At 40.2% G+C, this 25,272-nt stretch overlaps 1 protein-coding gene across 2 annotated transcripts; it reads right to left on the bottom strand.

Moving 5' to 3' along the window:
• Positions 1 to 887: 887 nt before the first annotated feature.
• DIPK1C (divergent protein kinase domain 1C) lies at positions 888 to 24,674 on the bottom strand. 2 transcript variants are annotated; one of them, XM_026699166.2, is made up of 4 exons: positions 23,589 to 24,674; positions 14,116 to 14,790; positions 7,317 to 7,481; positions 888 to 5,449 (listed from the first exon to the last, which is right to left on the bottom strand). In XM_026699166.2, the coding sequence occupies exons 1-4, from the start codon at positions 23,775 to 23,777 to the stop codon at positions 5,195 to 5,197; spliced, it is 1,284 nt and encodes a 427-aa protein (XP_026554951.1). In that variant the 5' UTR covers positions 23,778 to 24,674; the 3' UTR covers positions 888 to 5,194. The 2 variants fall into 2 exon arrangements, with proteins under 2 accessions (XP_026554951.1, XP_087787135.1); XM_087931009.1 differs by lacking the exon at positions 7,317 to 7,481 and having other exon boundaries at positions 23,589 to 24,057.
• Positions 24,675 to 25,272: the final 598 nt, after the last annotated feature.

Below are 25,272 nucleotides of genomic sequence, written 5' to 3'. Positions count from 1 at the left end.
GGACAGCTGCAGCTGGGCCTGGGTGCGCTTGGAATGCAGGAACGGGCATTGTTTGGCTCTTCTCACACCCAACCAGCCACTCGGGATTAAGCGAAAATGCACCGCGCAGCACTTCCAGCTACCTCAAAATGTATTTTTTCCCTGTTGTTTTGGGGATGCGGGGGAAAGCAGGAGCAACTCAGACTCTGCTGTTGGAGACAGCACTGGTGAGAGAGGTACCAGCGCCAGCAAGAACCATGGAGGCTACAGAGGCCCAAGAAGCAGCTGAAATCCTGCCAGCGGACATCCGCGCTGACGCCGCCCACCCACTGACCCGGGTCTGCAGCAAAGGCACTTGGAGGGGGTAGGGAGCCCTCTGCATTCCACCATGATAGGCCGTTAGGAGTGGCTGGTGGCGAGGCGTAGCTGCCCGCGGGGCGCTTCTAATGGCAAGTCTCCCCCCATCCTTCCTCCCCCCATTTTGCATGTTTTAAAATAGGCCTAAATTTGGGGGGGGGCTTAATTTCATTTTATGCCTAGAAAACATGCTGTGACTTCCTATGGGGGGGGGGAATATTGTTGGAGAAACACGGTAGATCTCGACTTATGACCACTCACTTAATGGCCATTCACAGACTCAAAAGTTACTTATGACCCATTCTTGAAGTTATGACTGCAAAAGCCCTCCTCCAATAACCATGTGACTGCATTTCATGCACTTAGTGAAACCAATTGCAGATTCTCAAGGTCACGTAGTTACATTGTGTGCCACAAAACCCCATTGGATTAGTTAAGAGTCAGATTCACTACTACGATTTGTCTAATGGCTCCTATAAAAATGGTCATAAAATTGAGTCATTCACGTGGTGAATTTACAGCCAGAATAAGTTACGACCAAACTTCTGGGCTCAATTGTCGATAATCTTTATTTCCATTGTAAAATAATGATCAGAATCCCATCATGTCCATCCCCCACTCTCAATAGGACAGTCTATGTTGTAAAGAGAGAGGTCCTGAGAGACCGAAACTCCACCTTCAAGGCAGGAAACAAAGATGAATACAACAAGGCCAGGGCAATTTTGAGGAGAGGCATCAAGGTGGCTAAACAGAAATATAAACAAAAGGTAGAGAAGCATCTGGCAGATGGTAACTCAAGACAGGTATGGCAGGGGCCACAACATCTAATCAATTACAAGGGCAGTATGATGAAAACAGCCAATGCTGATGCCATGCTGGTGGAGGAGCTGAATAGCTTCTTCTCCCACTTTGAGATTAATAGACTTGTAAATCTGTGGCTCTAGCCCAAAGGCCCTCTAATCTCTAGCCACTCACCTTGCATGCACATCGAGTGAGAGCTGTGCTGAAGGCCGTAAATCCCAACAAAGCTGCAGGCCCAGACGGGATGCTGGGGATAGTGGTAAAAACCTGCGCCAACCAATTAACAGGGGTCTTCACAAGGATCTTTAATATCTCCCTACAATTGGCTAGAGTTCCATCATGCTTGAAAGCAGCCGCAATCATCCCAGTTCCGAAGAAAGCAGCTATAAACAGCCTGAATGACTATAGACCAGTTGTGGGATTCAAATTTTTTTACTACCGGTTCTGTGGGCATGGCTTGGTGGGTGTGGCACGGAAAGGATACTGTAAAATCTCAAGTCAGAGGTGGTATTTGTCGGTTCTCCCAACTACTCACTTTCTGTTACCGGTTCTCCAGAACTGGTCAGAACCTGCTGAATACCACCTCTGCTATAGACCCATTGCACAGACGTCTATAGTGATGAAGTACTTTGACAGACTGGTCTCACAACACCTCAGGTCCTGTCTTCCATTGAATTTTGATCAACATCAGTTTTCTTATAGAAGCAACAGGTCAACAGAGGATGCCATAGCCACTGCTCTACATATTGCATTGAGACACCTTGAGAAATCTGGGGATTATGTCAGAATGCTTTTTATAGACTATAGCTTGGCCTGTAATATCATCTTACCAAGCATCCTCATTGAAAAGCTGACTGACCTGAATTTCCCTCCCCTCACTTATGACTGGGTTAAAGACTTCCTGACAGATCGTCCACAAATAGTAAGGGTTGGGTTCTTTTACATCCTCCACCCTGAAACTCAGCACAGGCTCCCCTCAGAGTTGTGTACTCAGTCCCTGCTTGTACTTTCTGTATACACATGACTGCATATCCTTTGATCCATTCAACATCATAATGAAGTTCGCAGATGATCCAACAGTGCTGAGTCATATAACTGGAGAGGATGAATCAGCATAGAAGACAGAAGTCCAGAAGCTATCCACATGATATTTAAAAAACAACTTATATTTAAACTCTAGCAAGATAAAGGAGATGGTGCTGGATTTCCGGAAGCACAGAAAGGAACTTGCCCCACTGTGTATTAAGGGAGGCTGTGTGGAGAGGGTTTCCTCTTTTAAATTCTTGGGAGTGCTTATCAGTCAAGACCTCACCTGGAAATGCAACATGTCCCTGATGGTTAAGAGGGCTCAACAGACTTCATTTCCTTAGAGTCCTGTGGAAAAATCAGGTGGAACAACAGCTGATGATCTATATCGGTGATAGAAAATATCCTTACATACTGTATAACAGTATGGTACACTGGCTCAACAGCTGCGGACAGGAAGGCACAACAGAGAGTGATAAATTCAGCACAAGAAACCATTGGTTACCCCCTAACACCACTGGATGACATCACCAGGTCTCATTGTTTTAGCAGCGTAAGGAAGATACTTAGGGATGATTCATATCCTGGTCAGTGTCTTTTCTCACTTTTACCATTGGGCAGAAGCCACAATATAGCCAGCCGGACACAGAGACCTGACAGGGTGACCAGGTGCATTCAAAGAGAAGTGGTCTCGATGCCATGAAAAGCTTTAAAGGTCAAAATAAGCACCTTGAATTGGATGGAGTAGACTGGCAACTAATGCAGCTCATGAAACAGAGGTGTAATCTTACTGCTCTTGTCAAATTGCTCCCACTACTGCAGTTTGCACCTGCTGAAGTTTCTGGATACTCTTCAAGAGCAGCCCCATGTAGAGCACATTATAGAAATCCAAAAGGAAGGTGACTAAGGTAACAGTGATTGTGAATAGATTTTCCCCACTTTAATCAACCAGGAAGGACATGGATCTAAAGAGCAAGTGGCTGGGCTCACAGCCCTAAGGACCTCATCCACTTCCACAGGATCAGTAGGTTCCTAGCATTCCTAAGGCTCCTCCCAAGGTTTCTCCATATGATCTGCAACAAACCCAGTGTTGAATGGAGAATGAATGTGAGTGATTTTATCGACAGTACTGGGAAACATTTTCTGCATGCTCCTACAAACGGTTCTCTGAACCATCCTTACCCAGGAAAGCTTGTGTCACCCAAAGCAGGACCACAAGATGTGGACACAATAAGAGGAGATAATGATGCTTCACCATCCTTATTATCAATATACCGTATATATGGTCAATACATCACCATGGTGGTGCCATGCCAAAGAAGAAAAACAGTAGCATACTATGGAGTGTGAATTGATTCCTCTTCAGCATCTCTTAACAGAGCTATCAGATTAAGGATGCAAAAATCAGACCAACATTCTCAAAGGTCTCTATTGATCATCAGGACTTTTGCAGTCTAGATCTGTGAAAAACTGCTGCAGAAGCAAGAAAGCAATGAAATTTAGTCTGAAAAATAGGCATCAAGCTGCAGTTCATTTTGCTGATACAATTTAAAATGCCTCCTCTAAGTGAATAGTTCATGGTTACACTTTCTCCCATATAATTTTCATTGTCCCTCCATTTGGTCATCTGCAAACTGCAGATTTTTAGGGCAACAGAATTAGCTAAAATGTGTTTTGCATCTTTGTGGATATCTTTCTAGTTACTGTTGTTAACTATGGATTTTAGTTTCCTGGAATATGGCAACCTTGCTATTTGCAATTCATTCAATTCAGTCAGACTATAGTTTAACACATTGTGTGGACATGGCTTTTGTGGAATATACAGTTCAAAGGAAAAGGTTCAAATAAGAGGAAAAATACAGGCAGGCAGAATCATGAATAAGGAGGATCCAACTTCATCACAGAGTTTAATTTTAAAAACCACTTGGAAAAGATTTGTCAGATGCTAAAAGTTATTTCACTTATGGACTGCAAACTGGGAAAGAAAGAGGATATTGAAGAAAATAAGAAATTGGCAAGGATGTTAGAGAGGGAGAAAAAAACATGATTTTATCATTGAGTTTTGGTCCCCCAACCAACGTCATGCCATCTCAAACCTGTTAACCATAAGAGACTGCAGCCATATAACAAGTCATTCCTGATTTAAAGCTATCCTGGGATTACAATCTAGTAAACAGTGTCAAATATATGTATTTGTCCTTCATAAAGTTGCGAGTTAATTCCATCAGTGTTACAGCATCACTCAAACAGAGAACATAACCTGCGAGTCCAGATATAACAACAAAATGACATTGCATTTATTCTCTACTCCACTTCTATCACTAAACTTTGTTAATAAAATAATTTCACCTAATTATGAGCAACAAGGAGGCTGTAACTGATAAATTTATTTCAAAACTGTTGTTTGTTAAAATATGATACACTACCTTTGCAAATATCTTCATTGAGCATGTTTATTAGACACTCAGCCACATCCTCAACTATTCATTTTAGAAGTAAAATGAAATTACTAAGATGTTCTATTTTTCTCCTCCCTTAAACACTTCGAAATGTAAATGATTGAGTCTTGTATTAGTTTGGCTGATATTACTGCTTTCCACATTTCAGAAAGAATTAATATAGCTAAACCTCAATTTAATGGACCATTTGAGGAAAAAAAGATATGTTTGTTCCTTCCAATGCTTGATAAATACAAAAGTACATCTTCATAGTGATTGACATCACTTGCATAATGATATCATTATGCAAATAACAAAGTATTGTACCATAACATTAAAATAAACTTAGTGTAAATTAAAATTAGTGTAAATCAATAAGAACAAATCTATGTGAAACAGACTTCTGTTATTTCAGGGGAGCCGTCCGAATAGAAATTTGGTTCACTGTATCCAAAGTCTACTGAAGATAAGTCTCTTAAATCAGGATTTCATTCTAATCTATATACAGCAAGCTCAGTTGTGGTTTTCAAAATAAAGTAAAATAAAAAAATAAGTAGAAAATAATTTAATTCAGCAACAGCAGAAAGAAAAAGCTATGTTTCCTGGGTAACCATAACCGATGAATCTGCTAGACTAGATTGCTGAAGTTCCTTTTGGCTAACTTGGAACAAGTTGTATAGCTGAGAAAAAGAATTTGCAGAATTGCTCTGCATGTTGGAAATATCCTTGATCCTTGGTTGTGCACAATCATGCACAGCCTCCTGTAACTGCAGCTGCATGGGAAAGGAAACGGCTGATCCTCCGAGATTTAGACTGAACCAGGGGCGAAATATTTTATCACAGATGACCTATTGAAAAAGAAGAAAAACAGAGTCTTATACTGAAGAATCACTTGAGTTGTTCAGTCCTGTTGTGCTTTGCAATTTATGGATGTATTTTTTGATTTCTTAAGGCTCCTATGCTGCTAAATTCCCATTGGCTCTATACGGCCCAAAGAGCTTCACAATAAGAGCTATAAAATAAAAATCTGACACATAAACACTACACAGACCATGACAGGGCCACTCTATAATGAGATCTTGGCTCAGAGCAATTTTTATATAAGTGACTCACTCTACTTGGGCAGAGAAAAATCTATGCACTGTTTGGCAAGGGAAACAACCAGCAGCCAGCGCCCCCCCGCCCCCAAGCCCCATCGGTGGCCAATGTGATGAATCTCAGGGTTTTTTTGCTTTACTGGGGAGTTGGAGGTTTCATGGGCAACTTAAAGTTGTGGAGGCTTAAGGACAATTTTTAATTCCCCCTCTCCTAGACCAAAACGTTCAAAATCCGTTGGGTCCACCCACTTCAATGCTGATGTTATGATGCCCCCTCATGAGACCCAAAGACAAAATTTTCTCCCTAGGCAGAAAAGTTCCCCATCCCATTTTTCACTAAATAAATCAATGCAAACATGTTCATATCCCATCTGGGCAAAAGAACTGACTTCTGGCATCTAAATAAATGGTATCGCTCTGCACTAGAGGCAGGTTATGCTTTAAATTTTTTTCCTCTCTTCTGTCTGCTAACAAATTTCCCCGCTGTTTTATTTATCATTTATTTTAGAAGACTTATATAGGTGCCCATATTATAATTTTAACCCTGGGTGATACACAAAACAGTAAAAAAAGTTCTTCATCCAACCATGGGAATAAAAACTCAACAAAATTTTTATTTTACCTATTCCTCTCTTGGGTAAACACTTAATCCAACTTCCAGAATTACTCTGAGGAAAGCATAGAAGTGGTTTCCAATAAAATAAATAAGAACATGATCTGATTAATATATTTGACCTTTACACTGATTGTAAAATGTGAGACACTGGCAACCATTTTTGACCATCAGCCATTCAGAGCAACACCTCCATATGAAGTGAATCAATTCACAGAAGAAAAATGCAGCAACCAGTTGTACAGTGTAATAATAAAATCCTCTAGCTCTTTTGTAACTGAACAGTATGAACATAAATTGCTGTTGCTTTACCTATGCAAATACTGTGTGTAGTTATGGTAGTAGTGGTACTAGTAAGGGTTCATTTTTTACCACATACACATAGTTTGACTCCTTATTGAGAGTGGAGCTATATGTTTTACTCGTTGTGAAAAGGCTACTAACAGTACTCCTGTGGCAAATTCTTCTCCTTTCATATTATAATATCTGGGACAGTGTTTCTCAACCATGGCAGTTTTAAGATGTGTGAATTTTAAGAATTCCTTGGCCAGCATGGCCAAGTCCACATATCTTAAAACTGCCAAGGTTCAGAAACACTGCTTCAGAACAACTTGCCAAGTTATACAATGTTATCGCTTTATGAAATGCCTTGCTCCGTGTTCAGCATCATTCACTACCGCTGGCATGTGGTGGAAGGATGCTACACCAGATGTTGACAGTACAGATGTTATTGCAGAGGCTAGAATAGTAACAGAATCTTTAATTGTCTTCCCTAAAAAGGATGACAAGATATGACTTTGCATGATCTGTCTGTGGCTGGTATCTCTGGGCACATTTATAGATGTATCTTGAAGTCACTACTTGGGACTAGTGATTATGCTGATGTGTTTGAACATGCCCAGATGCCAGTCATGGATACATTCATTTTAATCAGTGCAGTAATTAGGATTTTAAAGCAGAGGCATGCAGCCACTTAAATAAAAATATTTCTACTTAGTCTCTCACTTGAAGGTTAGTGTTGGCTCTTTCTGCTCCACATTTTCCATTCTTCAGATTGCATTTGGAAAAGCAATCGAAAAAAACACAGTCTTCATCTCCTGAGCAGTTTTGTTCGAGGATGTCTCTCATTTTAGGTTCAAAAAAGGCCATGTCTACATCGATGGCAACCACCTGCAATCAGAGCAATGCATTTAGGTTGTTTTACTCTCGAGTCAAAACCCCATGCAGTTTTAGGACGCTTCGAGTTCTGAGAGAAAGCAAGGCAGGATAAATTCAAGAGAAAATGAGAAATTACACATGGGATTTATGTTGCTCACTCACTACCTCTGAAACGCAAACGGTCTACTCTATAGATGTAAGCTTTCCTTGGAAATCATGGAGTAAGTGTGAGTCTTGCAACTATTACAATTCTTTAAGGACACCCTGGCCCTCTGCACCTGGGGAGAAGCAACTGATAAATGTGTGGGAATTCACCTCCTGAATTTATATAATGACAAGCAAGTGCATTTTGTCAGAACTTGCTGCAAATGCCACCGAAAGGCATATCCTTCTTTTATTTCAACAATGAAATAAAAGTACTTTTAGGTACTTTTGCAAAAGGACTGACATCTCCAGGAATGTGACTGAACACATCTTTTCCATGTAGAGATTCCTGGGTACATTTTTTGATACTGCCCCACTATTTTCCAGAACTGGATGAAACCCCAGAGGTACGGGGCCCTCAACTTATGGCCACAATTGAGGCTAACATTTCTGTTGCTAAATGAAACATTTGTTAAGTGCGTGGTCATACATGTGAAAAATTGTCATAAGTAAACTTTTTCAGAAACATTGTAACTTTGAGCAATCATTAAATGAAGTGTTGTAAATCAAGGACTAGCTGTACTTGAAAGTGTGTTGGGCTGAGGCTCAGAATTGAAAGCCCAATGCCCATATGGCTGCACATTTGAATCCAATGGGTCTTACTTGAGGATCTCAAGGATGCTCTGGGTTGTGGACCTAATGGTAATCTATGGGACAAAACCTTGTTTATACAATTACTCAATTTGAATCTAGCCAGAGATGAACAATACTTTTCATATTAGGTTCTAGATTAGAGAATTCTCAAGCTAATTTGAATTTCTTATCCTTGATCAAAAGTATTACTCTTATACTGGGTTCATGTGTTCTTCTTAAGTCATGGTTTGATTAAACATGATTTGCTTGTGAGCTATAACAGACTAAACTATAAAACATAATTACAGCTTCTAATGGCTGGTTTCCATGAAAAAAACCTAACAGGGCTCATATGAAAATCTATCCCTAATTATTCATGTCAGCATTTACAGTGGGTGAAAGGAGAGTATTTTATAAACCAATGTCAGTTGAAAAGGCTCAGCAAAAGGCTCAGCTCTGCCACAGCTAAAACCAGCAGATTTCCAGGATACCCTTGTACCTAAAATACCTGCTCCTAAGATGTCCCTTTTCTTGGTATTATTCACTGGCCACACATGACTCAGCACAGCCATGTCAGTCTTTTGTTGGTCTTTTTTTTTCCTCCCAAAGAAGACTTGCTCATCCCTAACACCAATGAAATCACGAGTTTTAGTCATGGCAGGAGAGGTCACCCAAACACATTTATCCTTTCAAAAAGTCATGGAAATACAACCTTTGCAAATGATTGCCCTAGTTGATGAGATCATTTCACCTCATCTGGAAGTTCCAACAACATATTGATCCACTTTCTCCACTGATCCAGTTAAACATGTTGTATGAACAAGGCCAAGGAGAACTTTAAAAATAGCAATAGAGCTGACTGAGGCTGTTCCAAATATTGCTGGTTTCCCAGATTTATTTATTGTATTTTAATCATTTCCAGCCCTCTGTGTGATTGAAAAGAATCCCAAAGCTGATTCATAATGCATTTATTTTTAAATGATACGCTCTGTGAATTTTTGTCTTGCGATGATCAATGTCAAAAATGAAAAAGAAACACAGTGGATGAAAAAACCACATCTAAAATCCCATTAGCCTGAGTGACGAGATGAGATTTCTGAATTTGAAATGTTCTTCTAATTTTCCTGAACTCCAAGAGAAACTACCCATTCCCACTCCCTTCCCTTCTTTGAAAACAGCCGTGGGCTGTTTTCATAGGTTGATACAGGCGCTCTCAAGAACACCAGTAATTCTTGACATCTCCTCTTGCAGTTTGCAACTTCTTTTGAGTTTCTCTTTCATTAAGAACTTCTAATGGAAAACATTACCGGTTCATTGCCTTTTGTTTCATATATTTATTGGAATGCAAGTAAGCAGGCCACATTTAGATTGTGGTCCAAATATTACGAGAAGGCTAAGCAATAACTCAGAAGCTTCAGAGAGATTTCTTTCATATTCAAAAAGCAATTATATGCAGCATTAATAAAATAACCTTTCCCTCCCTTGGTATCATGTGCTGGCCACTTCATTAATTTGTATTAGCAAAACTGGCAGATTGGTCAGAGAGTCCTCTCAGGGTTGTGTATGGCACAAAATTACAGGAAGCCCTCAACAAAAACATGAATAGAAATTTGAATCATAATCTAGGCTGACTATTCAAAATGCCAGGCAGATTGTCATTTGTTTCTCAAATTCCCCTTCCTCAGTCAAATCCCATGCATTTTCCTATTTTTTTTAAAAAAAATCTGAAAATGACTTATTTTTTTCTTCCCTTTTCCAAATGCCAGCACAGGGACTGTTTTTTTTTAATCTGTTATTTTATCGTTTGTCTCAGTATCTTTTTGACACCAAGCAATTAAGAACAACAGCAGCAACAACATATTACATTTATATGCTACCCAACTCCCAGAGAGTCAAAGACATTCCTGTTTTCTCTGACATTTCTATAACTTTCCATTTGGTTTAATTTTTAAGAGAACAGCATTTTTGGTCTGCTGCACTATTCATTAAATGTATTTTGCAATTACACTATTACACTATTATTTTTCTTGGATTATATGCACAGAATCATTTAATGTTTTAACTACCACTGTAACTTGTCCCTGCCCAAATTCCAGTTACTAAATGGAATTAAAAATACTTTTAATACTAGTAGAAATAATAACACAGAAATCTATTTGAGGGAATAAGGTGTCTTTTCACTTTTAAATGTTCGTTACTTCCCAAAGTATGTCATTTGTGGTCTACACAAATGTGGCCTACATTATTTGCATTATGTTATTATGCAACTGACACAGATTACCTCATTTGCATCAATTTACATGAAGATCTCAATAAACAAATAATGTCAGCACAAATGATCTTACATGTAACACAAATTCAAGTATTTTCTCTAGACTTTTTTAGGCGCAAAAGTTTGTCATTATTTCTAGAAAGTGAGGTAGAAATTTTGTCCTTTGCGTCTGAAGTCGGCAAAGTGGAACTCTGGTTAAACTGAAGTTTTACTGTATTTTCTTTCTCTTCTTCCACCTTCTGCAGTCATTTTGCACACTGACCCTTGATATCTCTTCTCTCATTTTTGCAATGAACTGTAAGTGGGATCATTTCAAACTTTTGCGAGGGGACTTCATTCTTCTCTTGAAGAAAGGCACTATGCCATATTGCATTGCAGCTGCACATGTGTTGCTTGGATAGATATGCATGATTAACAAGTGAGATGAATACCAACATTACTGCAGCTGAGTCAGCACTGTGTGTCTATGACGTTGAGCAATGGCTAGCAGTGCCGACAGTGGCAGGAGCTAATGTCTTCCAGTCAGTTGGAAAGAGTCCTGCATGCATAAAAGGGCATTCTTCGATGATTGTGCTGAATTTGAGTAAACATATAACTATGATTAATCCTGGAAAATTAATCTGTTCCCCACTTAATAATTCAGACTATGTTATGGTATAAGAAATAGAAAACTGAATTATTCCTACACCTTTAAGTCACCTTAGCATCGGACTTTCCAGTGTGGAATTCTTTACCAATAAAATTGACTTACAATTGTAATTGAGCTCAGAATTACAGCTGCAAGTTGCTGCAGATAGATATCAAACATCATGTGACTTGAGCTGATTTTTCAACATTTTTTCCAATTGTCATTAAGAGAATTAATTTTCCCTAATTGGCATTTTTGCCAGAGTCTGGAAGTAAACTAATAAAGGACAATATATTGAAATGAGTGGTCCTTGATGCTCTCTGAGCTTTTCTTGCAGATGTTTTCTTGGAAATGTTTCATTACCTAAACTAGGTAACATCATCAGTGCCAGTCACACCAAGCACCCCTTACTGGAAGTAAATGCCAGAAATTGGCAAAAAAAAACATCATAAAGAGCAGTCACGTGACTGTGGGGTGGTGAAAATAGCCATAAAAGTGAACTGGTTGCCAAATACCCAAAATACAATCATGTGACTGTGAGAGGGGCTGCTGTATGGCCATCTTCAAAAAGTTCATCAGTAGCTTTTGAGGAGTCTATGGTAACTTCAATTGGTCATTGGTTAAGGTCTACCTGTATAGGTACTTGAGCCATGGTGGTGCAGTGGTTTGAATGCAGTATTGCAGGCTAATTGTGCTGACTGCCAACTGCCAGCTGTTTGGCAATTCAACTCTTACCAAGCTCAAAGTTGACTGGGTCTTCCATCCTTCCAAGGTTGGTAAAATGAGGACCCAGATTTGTTGGGTGAAATATGCTGACTCTGTAAACCACTTAGAGAGGGCTGTAAATCCCTGTGAAATGGTATGTAAGTCTAAGTGCTATTGCTACTTAAATAAATACTGATTCTGTTAGCAGCTGTGCTAGCTTTCACGCCACAAAAATGAATTAATTTGCTTAAAGTTAAGTTGAAAACTTAGCATGAACTTTTAAACTTAGGTTCAGTAGCTAAGACACTGGGCTTGTCGATCAGAAAGGTCAACAGTTTGGTGGTTTGAATTCCTAGTGCCGCGTAACTGCATGAGCTCTCGTTACTTCTCCCAGTTTCTGCCAACCTAGCAGTTCGAAAGCATGTAAAAATGCAAGTAAAAAAATAGGGACCACTTTGGTGGGAAGGTAACAGCGTTCCGTGCACCTTCGGCTTTTAGTCATGCCAGTCACATGGCCACGGAGGCATCTTCGGACAGCACTGGCTCTTTGAAATGGAGATGAGCACCATCCCCTAGAGTCGGGAACCTTTACCTTTATCTTAAGCTGAAAATATGAGTTGAAGGCACTTTTATAGATGTTTCAGTCCTTATAAAACTAATGCTGAGATCAGAACTCAGTTCCATCTCATATGTACTCCACCTTCCCCAAAAGCTCATGATGGGTTAAATCAATAACATGCTTTCCTGCAAACTACCAGTATCTTTCAAGACTGTCAGGAAATGCAATGGAAAACAAATCTCTTCCATTCATTTCAGACATAGGAGGGCAGTTTCCTAGTTTTGCCTCAAGGGTGGCCCTCAGCAAATACCAAACTCTGCTATTTTCCTGCTTCCTGGTATTTCATTTACCTTTCCTTTCCTAGTATGCTGACTAAAAGAGGAAGAGATGTGGATTAAACATGAATGTATGACTCCTGTATGAATGTATGAATGGAAGAATGTATAGGATGAAGCAAAGGAAATTGTATCCAAGATTAAATATTGATAGATGGGAAGTGTCAAAATGGAGATAAACTAATGGGTACGTGATTGTACATGTATTTGCCTAATTGTGTGGGTGTGAAAAAGGTAGAATGGGAAACAGCACAAGAAAAGGAAGCAATTTAAATCACTTTGCTGTTTTCCACAATTAATGGATAAATTGATAATATTTGTTGCAGATAGATCAGTGCATGTAAAAAAAAGTGTTGTTACAGAACAGATAAATGAGGAGAAAGAAGAGCCAGTGCCTTCATTTACTTTTGATTTTTATTTCATCCATTTGTGGAATTAACACTATTCCACTATTTCTGGAATTAACACTAACATTATCCATCACTACTATGCAGGTTTCTGTCACTGTCATCTGTAGGCACGTGACTGTAATACACATTCTCCAATTGCCATCCAGGCTGTACATTTATAGTATCTTTGGAAAAAGTTGGAGACTGGGATTTCTATCTCCAAGGAGATGAAATCTACAAGTGAGAACCTTCACTCTTTTTCACCTTCGTAATTATATGCTTCTGATGTTGGAACTCCAAAAAATATTTCTTATAAAACTAAACCAGTATCCCCTTTGCACAAGGTGATAGCTTCTGTTCAAAGTACTTATGCATTTTAAAAATATAAGTAAAAACATATATAGGTATGGTGGGAACCCAAAGTCAAGAAACTTTAATGACTATATGAGACTAAAAGCGTGGGTGGAAGGAGAAGAAAGCACAAGAGAAGTGTGGTCAGATATTCAGGTAGAAGGCAAGTCTGATCTGTTGCAATCTGAAACAGAAGCAGATCAACATTTTTGCATAGCTTCTACTTATTCAATCTGCCATTACTATTTTTTTGCAAATAGCTGATATATTCCAGAAAATTCTTGCTGATGCTATAGAACAGTGCATAGGAAAAGAGACTCTTAACAAATGCAGAATATTAGAACAGCACAAACATAAAGGGCAGAGTTTTAAATAGCAAAATTTCATAGTCTGCTTCAATATATAATGCTGGCAATATTTAGAAAACGGTTGCTTTGCTCTCAACGAAGAACACGAAGTTTCCTTGTTATGACCTTATTCCCCTGATCATAATAAAGGCAATGTTTATAGGTCACAGTCTGTGCCACACATGAGCCTTCACAAAGATCCCCACTCAACATGCTGGTGCTCACAACTTTCCTTATGCTAGTGAATTTTATATTTAGTTATGAAAAGCTGGTCCTAACTTACCGTCAGATCATTCCGGATGGCAAAATTTTCCGGCTTAATATCACAGAGATGAAGAGGATAAGAAAAGTCGTTGTCAAAATGATTCACCATATCCAAGAAGCTGATTGCAATTTGGATGATGGCTTTGGCCTTGTGTTTAATCCCAGAGAGGGAAGCACCAACAGCATCTTCCACGGAGAAAAGGGTACTGTGCCACGCATGTCCGGCTGTCAGATATTCCACTGCATAAAAGTGGCCACAAGAACCGATAACCCTTAGAACGTGTTTACTGATGTCCTGCAAAACACTAAAATAAATGTACTCTTCCTGTTGGAGTAAAGCCCACAAACTAGCCAGCTGTGCTTTCCAATGTGGGCTTCTTTTCTTCCACAAAGGTCCCACAGTTTTGTTAGGAAGTTCCAGACCCAATGTGTTCTTGACTTCCAAAGCAACCATCAGAAGCAGCTCTGTTTCTGGAATTCCCTGTGATTCCGTTTCTTCCAAAAAGCCAAGACCGTGGTAGCTAGAGAATATTTCATTTTTTGATTTTAGGATCACAGGGTGGCCTCTCCAGTCAGCTTGGATGACCTTCTTCCCCTGGTTATAATAAAGGCAGCGTTTATAGGTCAAAGTCTTGGTCACACATAAGTCTTCACAAAGATCTCCAGTCAACATGCCCGTCCCGTAGTCAAAACACTGCAGAAAAATGGAAACAAACAAACAAACAAGGCTAATGGTAGGAAAGTAAAATGTTCCAAGCACTTTGAAAACCATTGATTCTTCTCTTCTCTTCTTATCTAATTTTACAGTTTTTTTTCTTGAAAGGGCAGAATAGTGTTGCTAAAGTGTGAGTCTAAACAGAAGGTTGGGCATTATATAAGGTTGAAAATGTTCTTTGTACTGAATAGTTTATAACTAATAAGCAGTGTGACCTTATAGTTATGGTCTTTAAAAACATCTCCACAGTTTTACTCTTGGCTCTTGGTTATGGAGGAAGTTTGTAGGTTTAGTTTTTGAACTAAGTCATTTAAAAGGTTACACATTACGGGGGGGGGGGGATTTCTTTTACATATGATAATGTGGTAGGGATCAAAGCAAGCTTCTTTTCTCAAAGCTTTGGCATTTGATAAATGATGAAGACTAATAATTGATTTATCACAAATGTTGGGAGGTCTGCATTCCGAATCTGGCCGTTATTTGTATTTTTTGAGAATTATTGAATTTTAAGTCTTTCCATCCACAGACAGGCCTCATAGGATATATTTCATCCTGTAGGAAGCAAAAACGGCCCGAATGGTGATGGCCCGAATGGAAATTTTTAAACCCTTTCTGTTTGCCTTTCCTGAAATACTGACTGAGCAATAAGCAAGAAAACTACTATAAAAGAAATAAGCATAGAAAGCTACGGTTGCCTCATTAAAGGCTAGTGCTGTGATAACAAGCTTTGCCCACAGTAAATAATAAGTCGTTTCTCATGGTAAATTATAACTGTGTCTGTTTTACAGCAAATCATAACTTTTGTAGCTTTTCTGGCTCATGATGAAAGCCCAGTTTTAGACCTCTGGAACGAAGACCTGGCCTCTTAGCTAATCACCATGTAGTTAAGAGTTCAAATCTCATAGAGAGAAACTAAAAACTACCTCTTCAGAAATCTTTTCCTGTTCCAAAGAGTCCCAATAAAAATAGTACAAAAATACTTTGATGAATTAAATACTATAATTTTGAAACATGTTTGGCAAGCATGAATAAGATTGAAAATGTTGCAAGAGTCCAAAAACAATGGGGGCTTTGGATTACCAGATTGGGAGCTCTATTATCATGCAGCTGTATTAACATGGGTGAGGGAAAGGATAAAATGTACAACTTTTGTGTACATGATGTTGAAAACCAGTGATTAATATATAAAAATCAGTAAGACATGAATGAAAATATGGGCAAGATGTGGCCTTCTAGATATTGTTGAATCTGCATTAACTCCAAAGAGGTATGTTGCAATCCAACATTCTTCTATCCAGAACAGTGGATCCTGGTTACCTAATATTGTGTGATGATACCCTACGGAATGAAGTTGAAGTCATAAAGGTCAACAACTCTAATTATTTCAGTACAATGCAATACAAATTTCACATGATAAAAAGTGAATGTGAACTAGAACTGGTGTTTTTTCCTTATAAAACACAGCATTCGAACTATTAACATTACAAAGCCCAATAAATGCAGAAAACAATGATTTTAAAAAAAGATTAGATCACAGCAACAGCCTCTTTCTTTACTGCAATTATTAAACTAACTTCACATCCCTGAACAAAGAGATGGAAGCTGAATATATTTGTGTGGTTTATATATTCCATAATTCATGACTGCAAAAGCTTAAAAGGAGATTGAAAGTCTGTAGTTATGTAGTCATTTCAAATTCATGGAAGAAACAAAGAGGATTTCCCCTGCCAGTCCCTTCTTCTACTCATAATTGTTTCCATCCTTCCATTTCTAAGATAAGCACAGGCAGGCTGTATAACCATATCCATTCAGTCCTTCAAGAAAGTGCAGCTGCAAAAGTTTATTCTGGGCACACCTCTGAAGGAGACACTCGCTGATGTGGATTTGAAGATGCCAAAAATTAAACAGTCAGATAGAACAGACCTTATACCCAGGGGTGGGATTCAAATTTTTTAACAACCGGTTCTGTGGGCGTGGCTTAGGTGGTAGACGTGGCTTGGTGGTCATGTGACTGGGTGGATATGGCTTGGTGGTCATGTTATTGGCTGGGCGTGGCCAACTCAATATCACTCACTGAGGCACACATCTCTTTGCCTGGCCTGTCATGACTGTGGGGATGCTGCAACAGTCGTAAGTGTGAAAAATGGTCATAAGTCACTTTTTTCAGTGCCATTGTAACTAAATGGTCACTCCACACAAGCAAAGTACCAGCAAAGGAGGAGAAAAAAGCTCCAGAGAAGTTCTAGAGACAGAAAGCCTAGTCCTGCCAAGAATGTAATAAGGGTTAACGGAGAGGCAGTTTCTGTAAGCAACATCAGAATGTTTCCTTCCTGCCTTCCTTATAGGACTAGGCCAGTAATTTCTTCTACCAACTGGTTCTCCGAACTGCTTAGAATGTTAACATCTGGTTCTAGCGAATAGGTGCGAACTGGTAGAATCCTACCCCTGCTTATACCAACTTCCTTCCTGTTTTCCTCTGACCTTCCTCTTTACTTCAGTCAACAATTTCCCACCTACCACTGCACCAGGCTCCTTCAGAAATGCTTATTGCAGAAAATACAACCTTTGCGAGAACTTTTCAAACTTCTCCAGCCCATTTCCAGATGAAACTTTCAGTTTCTTGTATTCTTTTCTCAGTTCTTTCACTCTAGCCATGTGTAAAGTTATGCACATCCATCTTAGCTGGGAAATCCTATTTAAGTGTATTTTCCAAAATTTGCAAATTGGAAGACATGACCCCAGATTATTCCAAGAACAAATCCACATACCTCATAACTCTCTAGAGTCAAAGATGTTGAAAGGTCTGGAAACCCTGTAACCAGATCCAATGGAGGTGAATAATGGAATGCACATAGATTCTTTTTAAATGGCTTAATAAAACGTAATGCAATAAAGGAACATAATGTGCATATTAAAACACTTAAAAAGAAAACTTTTTATAACATCTAATGTTAAAAATTTTCATATTTACATCTGTAAAATTTGTTTTGCATGCAAGCTTTCTAAAATTTTATCTATTTAATAACCTTGATTTTGCATAAAGATATACATTCATGCAGCTAGTATTATATGAGTAGGAGCTCTGCTAGTAGTTTCCCTAGTATTTACTTGAAGTAAGTCAAAAGTTAATCAATGGAAGGTTCTAAAATGACTTTTTCAACTTTGGGGAAGGTGAATTCCATGATTCTTAATCCAAACACATCTATTAAAACAACATAATAGTTTTTCCCCCAATATTAAAGTTAAGTAACAAACAAATGCAATAACTTTAATGACTACTTCAAATTACAAGCAGTCAAAATCAGCAAACCTTTTCAGGGATTAATCAGAAATTGCTGAAATTATACTGTTTGGTTATAAGACAATTTGGTTTCTTCAAGGGCAATAAAACCACTGGCTTAAACCCAAGCACAGTACTGTCTTATCTGGCTTGTGGATGAGCAATAAATAACTTTTCTCCTTCTGAAATTAGTGCAGAGGCAGGCTCAATGATGAATGCAAAATGCAATTCTCAAATCAGGCTCAATGGCTCCAAATCCTTTGGGGGCTATAATGCAGCTCTGTGGGAAATATCCTATATCTCAGAACTATTGAAGTTTCCCAGCTGCTTGTCAGAAGAAAAATATGCAGTATTGTTGCCAATAGAAGAGGATATGTATAACTCAGGGTTGAACTGGGGGGTCCTTGGTGCTCTAGATTGTTTTCTTGCAAATGGTTCATTACCCAACTTGGTAATATCAATATTGTTCCATTTCCACAAAATCGACAAAGCTGCTGCCACAGCATACTATTCGCTGTAGTTTATTATGTATCACACAAGGGACATTGATAGTCATCAACTGGTAGTTGCCATAATAGAATGATATTTATTAAAATTACTTTTCCATTTGATAAAAGAAAACAAGAAACAGAGCTTAATCTGTTATTTGACTTTACACGCTAACACCCTTGCAGTTCTTAAAATTAGGGAAATATAAGATGAACAAGACATAGCCTTAACATAATTTTCTTTCCAGGGAATGTGTAACGGAACAATTGTGAAACATAGCAGATAACATTTGCTTATTAAAATGTTTATAGTGGCAAATGTACATGGCATATAGCCTGGTTACTTGAGGGACCACCCGTCTCCCATAACATCTGCCTAGCCAGTTTGGTCCTTGGCACACTCCAGGTTCCTTTGATTAAACAATGTCATCTCTCAGGATCTCAAAAGTGCACCTTCTCCTTAGCAATGAATGCCTCTGGATTGAGGTTTCCCCAGTGGTGTATTAACCAGTAAGCAGACTAAGCACATGATTAGGGCACCAAGCCCAAAGGGGGCACCACAAAGTTGAGAATATGGCTTCGTTTGTACAGTACAGTACTTCGTTTGTACAAAGGGGGGGCACCAGGATTTGTCAGTGCTTGGGGCAGAGCCCCCAAACGTGGCAATTTTAAGACTTGTGGACTTTAACTCCCAGCATAGCTGGCTGGAGAATTCTGGGAGTTGAAGTTCACAAGTCTTAAAGTTGCTAAGTTTGGAAACCTCTGGCTTAGGGCACCAGTGAGCCTTAATCCACCACTGGGGTTTCCCCAGATCTCGATGAAACCCGCCCCAAGGGAGAGTGAGCCCCTCCCTCCATTCCATCTGGACCATCATGCTTCCCATCTTTTATTTATTTTATTGTAATTTCTTTGATTGTTGTGAGCTGTCCAGAGTCATTGAGAGTCAGGTAGCATATGAATTTAATAAATGATGGTTATAACCGATCGAGCAAATTCAATTTAACATTCATTTTAACATCCTAAACATCCTGTTTTAGAACAAAATAATTCACTGTGGAAAGAAATAGAAATAATGGAATAACTTTTTAACTTTATCACTATGTTGCCGTATATTATATCATAATAATATAATACAGAACAATCTTGCTTCTTTTATCACAACCCAGAAATGGAACCCACTCCTAAAATCTATCTCCACTGTTGCTAAATTACTCTACTGCAACAAATCAGGTACATCTCATGAAGTAGATTACAGTTCCAAAAAGGAAAATAAATTCACTGAAAGTCATTGTTTTATCTACCTCCGAAGTTGATTTTACAACCTATTAGGAAATGTAAATTCTTGTCTTAAAACAGACAAGATAAGTTTTATCAGGGAGATCCATCAGCTGAGTACTCTTGTCTTGTTTAATTGACACTTAATGGTTGTCTAGAAGGCTAAAAATGCCATTGTAGTGGCAAAGGCTTTTCAGGCAAGAGACTGTTTTCCTTAATCAGCCAGCAGCCTGACTCCTTTCCTTCCTCTCTCCCCTTTTCCTTTAAAAATCCAGGCAAAACTTCATCAGCATGGACTACAATCCTTGTCTCCTTTCATGGCACTATATTCACAGGCCTCCTATTCAGAGCATCGAACATTTGGGAGTTCTTAGCCAGCTCTGCTCAAAAGATTCCTTCCTGATCGTATTTGGGTCACCATTTAGCATTGTGAAAAAGTAATCAGTTACATTTGGTGGAGTGGAGTGGAAAGCCCTGCATACCATAAAGCAGAGAATGTAGATAGTAGAGAGCCATTTATTGAGACCTGTTGTACTTTTTTTTTTTATTAAGTAGCACATGCTTTCTTTCTAGCAACACATGTCTCTCTGGCTTTTTTCTTTTTTAAAAAAAGGAAGCAGTGAAAAAGGAACCAGCTCTTTCACTGCCCACAGCGATGGGTTCAAAGTAGCGGGAGAGCCGTTGCACAAGGTTCAGATTTTTAAATTATTAAAGGTAGCCCTTATTTATGTAATTATGTTCATAAGTTGTGGCAGTTGTTAAGCAGGTCACACATGACTGCATCCATTTTTTTGTGAAGATCATGAAGCGAATGCCATGGACCTAAAAGAATGTTGCAGTCATTAAGCGAACCCAGTGGTTGTTAAACAAATCCATTATATGCAATGGACGGTTTGCTGGAAACCAGAAATAAATGCGGGAAACTAGCAAAAAACATTGAAACTTATAGTCATGTCACCATGGGATGCTATAAACAGCTTTAAATGCAAGCCGGTTACCAAGCATTCACAAGGCGATCATGTGACCATGAAGATGTGTAACCATCACAATAATGTTTTGATCAGGTCATAAATACTTTTTTGGAAGACCAACTGAACGGTCGTTACACGACCAATTATTAAGCGATGATACCTATCTGACTGACTAATTATCAATATTCCATCTCATTGTTGTATGTATAGGCTCCCCTCTAACACAGTTCTCAATATGACTTACATAAATGTCTATTCTCCAACAGAGCAAAAACAAAACAAATTGAAAAAGAAATAAAGCAAAAGAAATACAGAAAAGAAAAAAAAATAGTACAAAAGAAGTGGCTTCCAATGTTCTTAGCTGCAATTACATTTATATTTTACCCACTCCCTCTAAGGTTACATTATAATTTCCTCATTTCCATAAGCAACTCTTAAGCAAAAAGTCCATAAGGGGTTTCAGGTCACTCAGTTGCTATTAATATAACTTTTATTAAAACTTTTGAACAAAAAGATAAAAATAAAGGCAAACTAATATAGAATAAGGAAGAAAAAAGAAAAAGAAAGCAAAGAGAAAACAGAAAGTGCAAGAAAAGATACCATAGAAAAAGGTTTCTAATATTCTACACATCAGTTGTAAGTACAAATACATTTTAAGCTCTCTCTCTAAAGTTACTTCATAGTGCTTTTCTTTCTATCATCTACCCTGTCTAATCATCAGAACTATTGATCACAAGTTCACTTTTTCACTTTTATTGCAAATGGCTTTAATCCTTCTCTAAACAAACAAGTCAATTTTGCCATCCCTGCTAGTTCTGTCATCTTCGTTTCTCTTGCAGTCCTGATGAATATACTGTACATTTCTGCCACAACTTTTATTAACCGTAGGAATAACACCCTACCTCTTAAGAGTTCATAGCTCTGGGTCAGAGTTTTTCATGGAGAAAATCCGCACATGAGCCGCACGCCATTCTTGCCATGTTGCATACCTTACCCTATTCCTCAGATATCCTAGATATCCTTATCCTAGAGCAGTCATTTAGACTGGGCTGTCAACCTTGGCAACTTTAAAGACTCCTGGACTTCAACTCCCAGAATTCCCCAGCCAGATGTGTGGACTTCAACTCCCAAAATGCCCAGCCAAAAATGGCTGGCTGGGAAATTGTGGGAGCTAAAGCCTGTAAGCCTTAAAGTTATCATGATTGGACACCCATAATTTAGACTACGCAGCACTCAATTCATGCAACATGTACCACTTATTCAATGCATTATCTTTTTTTTCCCATCTCTTATTCTCATGGAAAGACATATGACTGTCAAAGCCATTTCCCTATTTCAATTTCACATCAACCCAGTAAGGTGCTCTAAGTTTCAAAGTTAAGGATGGCTGTGCAGTGAATGGACTGAGGGATCTTTGGTTCTCTCTGAGGTTGCTTCTTTTCTTGCAGACGCTTCGTTACTCAAATTAGGTGACATCATCAGTACTAGTAAGGAGTGTATTTTGCTGTCAGTTTATATTCTGGTGGCTTGCCCTGTCAGTGTGGATGGCCCCCGGAATATAAACTCACAGCAAACTGCACTCCTTACTAGCGCTGATAATGCTACCTAGTTTGGATAATGAAACATCTGCAAGAAAACAAACAAGCTCAGAGAGCACCAAGGACCCTTCATGTCAACCCTGAGCTGCAAATATTCTCCTTTATTAGTGAATGAACTGCATGGTTGAATGGAAACTCCAGTCCAGATTTTCCCAGTTATAGTCCAGCCTTTTCCAACTTGATACCCTTCAGAAGGGTTGGCTGGAAACCCTGAGGACTGAAATGAACTATATCTGGACTAGCCAGGAGGGAAAGCAGCACAAGCCATTACACTGACATTGCATTTCTATGCGTTATGGTGATGCTGCTCGTATAAAAATTTACAAAAGGCATCCGTGGCTGTGACTCTTCACGTTAGACACACCCATAAGGAGAGGGGTAATCCAAAAGTGTGGCAATGACACACTTCTACCTTCTTTGCTTGAAGACAACCTTTCCCAGCCGGGTCCAGAATGTATCTTTCTGGGTTGGAATTGTAGAAATCGTGACCCAACAGATCTGGAAGACTAGCACTGATGAGGTTCCCTAGTTAAAGTAACAAGAGAAAGAAAGCAAGAAAACAAGCAAGCTCAAGAGGACACCAAGGGCTCCACATCCTGGACGGTGCCAGGAGAAAGGTGGCACCCTCAGAGTTACAGGCGCAGAAAATGATTCTCCCACCTGGGTGAGTAATTTCTCACCAAACTCTGGAGGAAAAGAAAGTGAAGGACCCATTGCAAATTCAAGCTGCTGGAATGATCTTTAAGGCAGGGGTCTCCAACCTTGGCAACTTTAAGCTTGGAGGACTTCAACTCCCAGAATTCCTCAGCCAGCACAGCTGTCTGGGGAATTCTGGGAGTTGAAGTCCTCCAAGCTTAAAGTTGCCAAGATTGAAGACCTTGCTTTAAGGCAGGAGTCTCCAACCTTGGCAACTTTTAAGATTTGTGGACTTCAAGTCCCAGAATTCCTCGGCCAGCAAAGCTGTCTAGGGAATTCTGGGAGTTGAAGTCCACAAATCTTAAAAGTTGCCAAGGTTGGAGACCCCTGCTTTAAGGACACCTAGGTGGCCCTGAACAGCCGGAGACAGTTAGAACTAGGAGGCGTCCTTTGCCAGGGAGGCCCTTAAAGGTCCCCAGTCCCATGTGGGGGCAGATCCCAGGTCCTGCCACCCACCACTCCCACGTACCAGCTTGGCCAGCATCCGGCGACTCTGCTCGTCCGTGCATCTCCCCGAGAAGACGCCCCCGTGCGCCAGGAAGAAGAAGGCGAAGAGGCCGCCCCCTACCGTCCAGCAGGCTCCCCAGAAGAGGCACTGCGCGGCGGAGCATCGGCGGCAGCCCAGCCTGGCTCTCAGCAAGCGCTTCAACCCGGGCATCCTCCGCACCGACGGGCGCCTGGCCGCTGAGCTTCCCGCTTTTAACCCGCGCCTCAGCAGCAGCAGCAGCAGCAGCCGGCGGCGGCGGCGGCATCCATCAGCCCACCTCAGTTGGCTCCCGAGCCGCTTTCGAAGGCGTCATTCGGAGCCAAAGGCGAAGTCGGCAGCTCAGCTCCCCTGCAAACGTTACGTCCAAAGGTGCCGGAGCCGCGGACGGCAGAGGCTCGCACGTTTCCCGGGCGAGCGCCCGGCTGCCCCGAGGTTCGGCGCCCTGCGGCTCCAGAGTGCCGGCGAGCCGCCTCGGTGGGGATTTGGTATGTGTGTGTGTGTGGTGGAGGGGGGCTCGGGGAAAGCGCAGCCTTCTTCACCAGCCCCGGCCACGTCGTGCCTCCTCCTCCTCCTCCTCCTTTTGTCTGCCGCGGCTCTCGGACGGGTTTTCTTCGGCGGCTCCTCTCGCCCGACAAAGTTTTCACGTGCCTGGGAGGTGGGGAAGGGAGTTCAGGCCTGCCTCTGGAAATCCAGACCGGCTGAAGCGACGCCTTTAAAGGGACGCTTCCGACCTGCCCGCCTGGTAGTGCGGACGGGCTTCTCTTTCAATGAGCGGCCAATTGGGCGCGCCGCCTTGGTTTCGTCCCGACGTGTTCCGAAAGAAACGGGATCGCTTCTCTCTGCCTTCTTGTATTGCGAGCTGACGTTCTTCTCGCTGGATCCCGGATAGCGATATAAAAGCAAAGGGGCGCGCATAAGTGCACCGTCGTGCCTCCCGATCCCTGTCCTATTGTCCCCATTCATTCGTCCCTGTTTCCTGTATTCCTACTCATCTTGATACTTATACCTATTCTCTTGTAAGCGATTGACAAATCAAATAAATCAAATCAAATAAAAAATAAATAAATTCGCTCCGCTCCGCCCACGGTAGCTTGACCAGTAAAACCAATAGCTTAACAAACGGGAGTTCTGGGATTGCCTGAGTGGGGTGAGGTGGGGGAAAATCATACAACCCGAAATATATTTTAGGATCTCTCATTTGCTTTCAGTAATTGCCTTGCCTTAAACGACATGTTAAGTATTGATCTGATTACTCAAGCACTACTAACCTGTGCTTTAAAGCCGGGGTGTCCAAACTTGGCAACTTTTAAGACTTGTGGACTTCAACTCCCAGAATTCCCCAGCTAGCATGGGGAAATGGCTGGCTGGGGAATTCTGGGAGTTGAAATCTACAAGTCTTAAAATTGCTAAGATTGGGCATCCCTGCTTTTTAGATGTTGTTTCTTCCATTTATGTGGCCTGAAGCTGTTGTTCCCATTGCTCTGAACAAAGTCATATATTCCTAAAACTGGCTTCATAATAAAAACCTTAGAATGGCTTTATAATTTAAAAATAACAACCTTATGTCAAAGCATTCTTAATTTATGGGACATCACTTGTCTGTATCTTTTTTGGGGGGGTGGGGAATACTATCTTTAGCCACCACAGCTTTCTTAATTGAGCGATA

Source organism: Pseudonaja textilis, chromosome 3 (genome assembly GCF_049901715.1).
Source record: "Pseudonaja textilis isolate UNSWEBS1 chromosome 3, rPseTex1.2, whole genome shotgun sequence".
Classification (NCBI taxonomy): Eukaryota; Metazoa; Chordata; class Lepidosauria; order Squamata; family Elapidae; genus Pseudonaja; species Pseudonaja textilis.
The sequence above is the reverse complement of the archived record's forward strand: the minus strand, read 5'-3'. Positions and strand labels throughout refer to the sequence as shown.

Excerpts from the sequence above, each read along its gene's own strand:
- DIPK1C (XM_026699166.2), bottom strand. The coding sequence starts at position 23,777 with ATGCCCGGGTTGAAGCGCTTGCTGAGAGCCAGGCTGGGCTGCCGCCGA. Across the intron at positions 14,791-23,588 it reads GCCGGATGCTGGCCAAGCTG|TGTTTTGACTACGGGACGGG; the intron begins GTACGTGGGAGT and ends ATTTTTCTGCAG. Across the intron at positions 5,450-7,316 it reads GAGCCAACACTAACCTTCAA|GTCATCTGTGATAAAATATT; the intron begins GTGAGAGACTAA and ends CTTTTTCAATAG.